We start from the raw sequence: 8,790 nt of genomic DNA, 5'->3' as shown, positions 1-8,790 counted from the left end.
CCTTCAGGCTGCCCTGATGCTAAATATCCTTACGTGTTCCAGCCCCATCTGACAGGCAACAAGGACTTTGGTCACTTACACCAGGCTTTGCCCTCTCTGCACAGGAAGCATCTTGAAGATGACTCCTGCCCATTTTATCCATAGAAATGGAAGGTGGAAATTGACACTGAGGAAATGTAACAGTGATCCACTTCCTGCTTTGAATATAGCCTTTGCTGCCCTAATCCCGAGGCTGATTTGAATACATATTTATTTTTTTCTCTTCTCCTTCTCCCCTTCCCTAACCTCAGGGGAGGCAAGATTACCTTCATCCCCATTCTTGACTGAGTTCTGGGTCCTTGAGCACATCCACCCCTACAGCAATGTAGTAATGCAGACTTCTGGGTGGTGCCAAAAATGCAAGAAATGGCTATATCCCAACTTAACAAGTCAATTCCAACCTCAGACCTCAAAGCACAGGTGGGATGTAGATTTTGAGTCATCTCTTTAAAATTCCTCTATTCCCCCCTGATGGCTCAGAGACAAACAAACTCTGTGTTTCACTTTTGCTAGCAAAGCACGAAAAAAAAATTTTAAGTGGTGATAAAACAGATTATGGAACCTGTCAATGTACCCATCATATAAATGGATTAATTAAATGTGGCATGTATCCCAGTGGTCTTTTACTTAGTCTTAAAGAAGAATGAAATTACAGCATTAGCTGGTAAAAACTGATGGGAAGTGATAACATCATGCTAAGGGAATAGTCCAGAGTGAGATAAGCAAGACTCAAGTGTTTTCTCTAAGTTGGTGAGCAAGAGCAAAATAAAGGGGGAGAAAAGAAAGGGCATTAGATAATATAAAATATAGGGAAAGTCAGTGGGTAGAACAAGGAGGTCACGAGGGAAGGAGGAAGGATGGGAAAAGGGAAGAAAGGTGGAAAGAATCTTAACAAAATCACAGTGTGTGCATAGATAAATGTACCAAGGAAAATTCCATGTTATGTATATGGAGAAATCACCAATAAATCATAATCAATAAGTGAGCCAAAGGAAGGTCAGAAGAGTAGAGGGAGGGGATTAGGGGGAGGGAGCATGGGAGGACTAAGGGAAAAGATGGGGCCTGAAAAGGAGTGAATCAAATTCCATGGGCATATGACTATGTTGAGATGAACACAACCACTAGGTATGAATATAATGCTCTTAAAAAATCAAAGAGATGTTAGCATGGTGGAGCAAAACTTATAGGGGAGAGAGGATCGGAGAGAAGCAGGAAATACTAGGAAATTATATTGGCCAAATTATGTCATTGTATAATGTGCATGTGTGAATATGTAACAATAAATCTAACCATTATGTACAATTATAATAGACCAATAATTATGAGAAAACAGAAAAAATGAACCCAACTAATAAATATAACTATAATGACTGCTTTTTAAAATTGAGAAATAAATGTGGATCCTTAATTGTGAATTTGGACAAGGATTTTTCTTTGGAAATCGAACACCTATTCCCTGCCAACTTATGATACGGACACTCTTATTTGTGTGACATGGATTGGGAAAAACAGTTTTGCAGTGATTGGCATAATAAAGATCTTACTGGTTAAATGATGTCTTTTCTTCAGGTAATTCTTTGCATAGGATAAAGACTTTGAGATAGAGAAATATTCTTTAGAGTAATTAAAACTAGATTAAATTAAAGCCTCAGATTAATAAAAACTAGTCCCTTTCAGGGGCACAGGGTATTGTGTTGTGGACTACTTAGATGAGATTTAGGTACTCTTTAGGTAAATTTTTATGGAATCCTTTATGAGAACATAAATGAATATTCACAGGGAAGCATCAACAGAAAACCACACCTCCCTTTTATGAAGTAGTTGTGTTTGGAAGACAGCTTTGCAAGAGAGTGAAATTGGCAAAGATAGTAATATCAGAAGAGAAGAGATGTTTTTGGAGAAGAGTCTAAGGAGTTCCCAGAGGAGAGGGGGAGCTCAACTCTGGACCAATGGGGTTGTTGGCATATGAGACTGAGATGAATATGAACATGAGGTAACAAAGGGATAAACGGAGGTTTATTTAGGAAGATAGGTAAACATTCAAGGGAAAATGTGGGCAGTCTTGAGGGTGAGAAGCAGTGGTGTCTTGGGCTGGGGGTCCGTGTTTGTAGAAGAGCTGTATCAGGGGCCCATTTGGTAGTGGGACCAGGGTGGAGCTGCATGATTTCACACCAGGTTTCCCTGCACTTGTGTATTTCCCCCATTTTACAGGGGCATGAGCCAAGTTTATGGGGTAAGGGCACCTGGCTACAGATTTACAACAGTGTTTTCTTCATCTCAAAGGCTTGTGGATGTTTCCTTCAATATTCAACATTTCCCTCCTTTTCCAAAATTCCTATCTTAAAAAGAACTCAAATTTCTCAGGTAATTGTTGAAATCTTTCTAGCCAATGTTAGTTTTGAGATCAGTATTATCAAATCCATGTGCTTTAATATAGGTGGTGCATATTATTGATATTAAGAGAAGGTAATGTATCATGTAACATGGTGTAAGTGGCGGGATGTTGGCAGACAGTGGTTTCCATCTCTGGTATAAGAAGAGACTACTGAAGAATCCACATGGAGATAAGATGATTAAACTGTGTTGACCTGATATCAGGGTATATGAACATCTTCAAATACCCACAGGTGACTTTAACAATAAGTGAGCCAGAACCCCTAGTTAGGTAGCTGAATAATTTTTAAAGATGATTTCTTATAACAAGATCCCCAGGTAGGTCATTGTTACACTGTATTTAGACAATTCACTCACACTGAAAATAGACAAATAAAGAAGCAAGTTACCCTCATGTAGCTTAAGTGAGAGAATTGCAATCTACCTGTCAGCCATGCCTGACCAGACAGTCCATGAAGTGGAAATAATGTGGTTGGAAATAAAAGCTGAGCTTCAGGACTTTATTTGGTTTTAAGTCTTAAACTGCAAATTTGATGGACTGAGATCATAAAATCATGGAGCAGTTTTAACAGGTCAGCTGGAGGACAGAATCAAGGAGAAGAAAAAAAAGAAAAGGACTTTTTTATATCCCAGTTATTCTGCTGATATCATATGGATTGATGCAAAGAAACCTGCATAAAAATAAACTATTCAACATGTTTCTTAATCAGTTATGAATTTAATATCACCTACTTTGGCCACATTTGCAATCAGTTTTACCATTGATTTTGTGCATTTAACTCAATCATATTTATTGGAACTAGAAATAAATGTGCCATGACAAGGATATTTTTATTATATTACATAACCTTTAATGGGCAAGCTTAAATTTACAGAGGAGGGAAATGAGAAAATAAAAGAACAATAAAACCCTTGAAGGTAATTGGCTCTAACCATGCTTTCTGTCTGTGAGCTGTTACTCTCAACTTGGATGTAGGAGATTGGAGTCCAGGTGGTGTCTTACAAAGAATAGGTCAAAGAAAATCATCTCAATTTATTAGAACAAAACAAGGTAAATTGAACTGGTTCTTAATGAACTTTTATGAAGAGTCTTTTTTCTTTTTCTTCATTAAAATTCTTTTAATTAAAGAAAACATGCATAACACATGCACCAAATCATCTTAACAACTTGGTGTATAGTTTCCTAGTGTTAAGTACACTCACATTGCTGTGCAACCAATCTTGCAAAACTAAAACTGTATATCCATTAAGCAACTCCTTGTTCTATTTTTCCTTTGTTCCCTGGCAACCACTTTTCTAATGGTTGTTCTAATTCTTTATGAAACTGACTACTTTAAGTATTTCATATACATTGAGTTATATAGTATTTACCTTTTTTCATTGATTTCTTTAGCCTAAGATTCTCATTTAGCTATACCCCTGATGTAACATGTCAGAATTTCCTTTCTTTTGAAGATGGACTGATATTCCCCTATACACACACACACACACACACACACACACACACACACACTCACAAACATATGCCGCAATTTCTCTGTTCACCTGGTGATGAACACTTAGGTTTCTTCCAACTTTTGGCTGTTGTTAGTAATGCAGCTATGAACATGGGTGTACCTATATCCTTTTGAAATCTGTTTTCAATTCCTTTGGGCATATTATATTTATTTGAGAAACTACCATACTATTTTCCACAGTGCTTGTACCATTTTACTGTTTACAAAGCAAAACAATGTGCAATGTTTCTCAGTAATCCCCAACTTTCCAACAGTTGCTGTTATGTTTGATTTTCCTTTCTTTAATAGCAATTATCCTGATGGGCATGAAGTAGAATATCATTTACTCTTTTACATAATGGGAAAGTTATTACACCCCCCCCCCAATTTTCCATCAAAATTTATGCTATATTTAATTGGGATCATGAACTTCTTTCCTCTGCTCCTGGGCTTCTAATTTGGCTCAGTTCAATGTCTCCAAATAAGGTGTGGAAAGAGTTGTGACTGAAGGAAAGAGTGAGAGTATGTAAGTCTGGGTGTGGTACTACTGAAAACTATGCTCAGGGCATGTGCAAATCCAGGGTGAGCAGCTTCCTTGTGCACACTTGAATTTGAATACACACAGAGTGAGGGGGGGCTGCTGATGTATTTCTTTTTTCATTTTTCTTAGCCTGTTTGATTATTCTAAAGATGTCCATCCAATATGGACATACAAAATTCAACAGACATATCAGAATTCCATCTCCTGGGACTCTCAGAGGATCCAGACCTGCAGCCCATCCTCTTTGGACTGTTCCTGTCCATGTACCTGGTCACAGAGTGTGGGAACCTGCTCATCATCCTGGCTGTCAGCTCTGACTCCCACCTTCACACTCCCATGTACTTCTTCCTCTCCAACCTATCCTTGTCTGACATCAGTTTCATCTCCACCATGGTCCCAAAGATGCTCAGGAACATTCAGACTCACAGCAGTGTCATCTCCTATGTGGGCTGCATGACTCAGATGTCTGTTTTTACCATTTTTGGATGTATGGATTATATGCTTCTGACTGTCATGGCCTATGACCGATTTGTAGCCATCTGTCACCCTCTGTATTATTTGATCATTATGAACCCTCGTAAATTTGGTTTCTTAATTTTGGTGTCATTCTTCTTTAGCCTTTTGGAATCCCAGGTGCACATTTTCATGATTTTCCAAATCACCAACTTCAAGGATGTGGAAATTGCTAATTTCTTCTGTGACCCTTCTGAACTTCTCAGTCTTTCCTGTTCTATCATTTTCTCTAATAATATTGTCAAGAGTTTTCTGGGAGCCATATATGTTTTTTTCCCCATCTCAGGGATCCTTTTCTCTTACTACAAAATTGTTTCCTCCATTTTGAAAATCTCATCCTCAGGTGGATGTACAAAGCCTTCTCCACCTGTGGGTCTCACCTGGCAGTTGTTTGCTTATTTTTAGGGACAGGGTTTTGGGTGTACCTTGGATCAGCTGTGTCACATTCTCCTAGAAAGGGTGCAGTGGCTTCAGTGATGTACACTGTGGTCACTCCCATGCTGAACCCCTTCATCTACAGCCTGAGGAACAGGGACATTCAAGGTGCCCTGAGGAGGCTGCACAACAGAAATGTTTAACATTTGCACACGTAGTAGCCAGTTGCAACATGTGCTGGAAAATGTATTAAAGACAAATATCCAGTTGTGTTAATTTGCTCATTCAGTGATATTAATGGCTTTAATTTCTCACACTTTTAGTGGAATGACTGTAGCTAGTGTTGGGTAAGAATGTTTGGGAATTATTTACATTTGAAACAAAGTGTGATTTCGGAAAAATAAAAAATTGTAGAGTTGAGTCAACATGATTGTGTCTTAAGAAAATCCACTTGATTAATGCTACTGCTCTACAAACTTGAGAATGGTGAAAATTATAACTTTTGAACTTGAGGTTTTCATTTTTGGAACAATAAATGTAGGAGTGCAATAGCATTAGTGAAAATTCATAAATTGTGGAAGTTGACCAACAAACCTACACCCACATATTACATAGTGATTCTCACTTATGCAAAATGGAAAAAGGCATAAAACTTTTGAATAGATTGTCATGACATAAACCTTACAAGTTTAATGACAACTCTTTCAGGCAATTCTGTGCATTGTTTAAAACATTAGAAACAATTGTTTGTATTTCACAGATACACTGAAAAATACTTGTTGTCAAGTAGTACATTATATTGTTTACTATTTAGATGCGGTTTAGGTTCTTTTTTGTAAGTTCTTGAGAAGAGAGTTTGTGTATATGTAAATCAATACTGACTTGCCAACATAGACAGCAAAATTTATAACACTAGTTGGCTTTTGGTGAGAGGTCGGCAGGAGAATGGAATCACACTGAGTTATCAAGAAGTCAAATTTTTCCAGTCTCAAAGATTGATCAGCAAAGCAGGCTGTAGGTTTAGTTGAACACCGGAAAGAACATGTAAGAAAAACAATAGATGATTTAAAAAAAGTGATGAAAAATTTTGAATCCAGAGTTGAATTCACAGAAGATTTGCAGAAAATGAGTGATGCTGCAGGTGATATTGTTGATATAAGAGAAGAAATTAAAAGTGACTTTGAATTTAAAGCCAAACAACGAATTGCTCATAAACCTCATTCCAAACCAAAAACTTCAAATATTTTTGAAGCGAATTTTGCAAATGAATTAAAATCTGGGGATTTGCTTGCTGATAAGAAACTGTGGGCTTGACTTGAAGAACTAGAGAGACAAGAAGAATTGAAGGGTGAACTTGATAGTAAATCTGATACCATGATTGTAAATGGAGAAGATACAACCTCTTCTGAAGAGGAAAAGGAAGATCAAAACACAAATGTGAATGTAAAACATCAAAAAACAAACTCCCTCACTCCCAGCAGTTGTCATAAGGATGTTATACATTCAGAACTACTCAATGGTCAAGTGAATAGTCAGTTGAACTGTTCAGTAAATGGTTCAAATTCTTGTCACAGTAATGAAGATGATGATGATGACAACAGTGATGATGGCAATAATGAAAATGACCATAATGCTTTAGGGATTAGAGATAATTGTGTGCCAACAATATACTTTTCTCATACTGTTGAACCTAAGAGGGTTCGAATAAATACTGAGAAAAATACCACTTTAAAATTCAGTGAAAAGAAAGAAGAAACCAAATGTAAACGAAAGAACAGCTCTGGAAGTGGTCATTCTACCCAAGAGCTGCCTACAATCAGAACTCCTGCTGACATTTACAGAGTCTTCGTTGATGTTGTGAATGGAGAATATGTTCCTCGTAAATCTATCCTGAAGTCTCGAAGCAGAGAAAACAGTGTTTGTAGTGATACCAGTGAAAGCAGTGCTGCTGAGTTTGATGATAGGCGGGGAGTTTTGAGGAGCATTAGCTGTGAAGAAGCCACTTGCAGTGACACCAGCGAGACTATTTTAGAAGAGGAACCACAGCAAGAAAATCATCAAAAGAAACTTTTGCCATTATCAGGAACACCTGAGGCTTTTTCTGGAACTGTAATAGAAAAAGAATTTTTATCCTCTTTAACACCACACCCAGCCATTGCTCATCCTGTACTACCCACCATTCCAGAACGAAAAGAAATTCTGTCAGAAGTATCAGAAGAAACTGCAAAAAGGGTTTCAAAATTCAAAGCTTCCAGATTGCAACAGAAAAACTAGGAAATGAGAGTTTACACCCTAAAACCTAGTTGTGCATTTTTAGAATGTATAAGCAAAATATGTTATATGTAGTTTGAATAAGGCATCCTGAGTTAGTTTGGTAGCAATTTCTCTTACTCTTATCAATGAAAATCAAAGTAAATGTTTGAATATTTTAATATTCAGCTTGTTTTGTTAAATCTCTGACTACTAAGTTGGCCATACGATGCAGTGGTAGTATTTTGAGTTATTTTTTCAAAGAACACAGTTCGTATGCATTGCTTTGTATTTTAAACTAAATACAGGCAGTTTTGTACCAGCTGTGATGTTGTGTGTACCATATGGACCATTTTAAAGAATCTTTTAAGATTTCAGATAGATTCAACAATTATATTACTTGCTTTTGCATTTTAAAGGCACTTTAAAAAAATCTACTTCCCTTGTAGGTTTTGTAGCTAGGTGGCTATCAAACAAAAAAGAAAAACAAATAAACAAAAAGTCTTTCCCCTTTGAATGTCATACTGTACTCTTTAAGGTAGAAAGCTACATGTACCCCATGGGAAAGTTTCTTTATTTTGTAAATCAGTTTTTTCAAGTAAAAATTTTATGGAACTTGGTCTCTAAAATGTTGCAACCTCTATTATTTAGAACTGAGTATGGAAATGTCTTTGATTCCTATATGTATATACCACACAACAGATTCTTCAATTCTCAAAATTCCATAGGAATTCCTTCTCCCCCTTCTATATAGTTTTCACTGGGATTATCCTTTGGGAGAGAAGGAAAGTTTGTTGAGATCCTTAAAAAAAAAAAAAAAAAAAAAAAAATGAATTTTTCAAATAAAAATTTCTTATATTTTAATCTTTCCAACATTTTCTTTCTTTAAGCCTACTTTACTTTTAGTAAATAACTGAAACAACATATTTACTTTGTTACTTTGTAATAAAACTCCTTAAAGAGAAATTTAGTCTAACATTGAAAATTATACTGCAAGTATTAATCATTAGCTTGATGCATGCTAAAAGTAGCTTTTAAAAAGCATTCTGCATTAGTGCTAAAATAAGCCATCAATGCCAGTCCACCCTCTATTCATGGCTAAATATTTAAGGGTTATTTATAGCTTCTTTAATGAATTCTTGCTTAAACAAAGTGAAATTATGTCCTAGAAAAGTAGAAGCT

At 36.4% G+C, this 8,790-nt stretch overlaps 1 protein-coding gene and 1 pseudogene across 2 annotated transcripts; both read left to right on the top strand.

The window, feature by feature from the left end:
* Positions 1-4,619: 4,619 nt before the first annotated feature.
* Positions 4,620-5,980, top strand: LOC306646146 (olfactory receptor 7E24-like; annotated as a pseudogene). The gene has a single exon. The product of its transcript is annotated as an olfactory receptor 7E24-like (transcript).
* A 380-nt stretch (positions 5,981-6,360) lies between these two features.
* Positions 6,361-8,422, top strand: LOC306646152 (unconventional prefoldin RPB5 interactor-like). Its single transcript, XM_079114606.1, has one exon. The coding sequence runs from the start codon at positions 6,733-6,735 to the stop codon at positions 7,630-7,632; it is 900 nt and encodes a 299-aa protein (XP_078970732.1). The 5' UTR covers positions 6,361-6,732; the 3' UTR covers positions 7,633-8,422.
* Positions 8,423-8,790: the final 368 nt, after the last annotated feature.

This window comes from Sciurus vulgaris (assembly GCF_902686455.1).
Source record: "Sciurus vulgaris genome assembly, chromosome: 16".
NCBI classification, from domain to species: domain Eukaryota; kingdom Metazoa; phylum Chordata; class Mammalia; order Rodentia; family Sciuridae; genus Sciurus; species Sciurus vulgaris.
Note: the sequence above shows the minus strand (reverse complement) of the source record. Positions and strands in the feature narration are given on the sequence as shown.

Excerpts from the sequence above, each read along its gene's own strand:
- LOC306646152 (XM_079114606.1), top strand. The coding sequence starts at position 6,733 with ATGATTGTAAATGGAGAAGATACAACCTCTTCTGAAGAGGAAAAGGAA.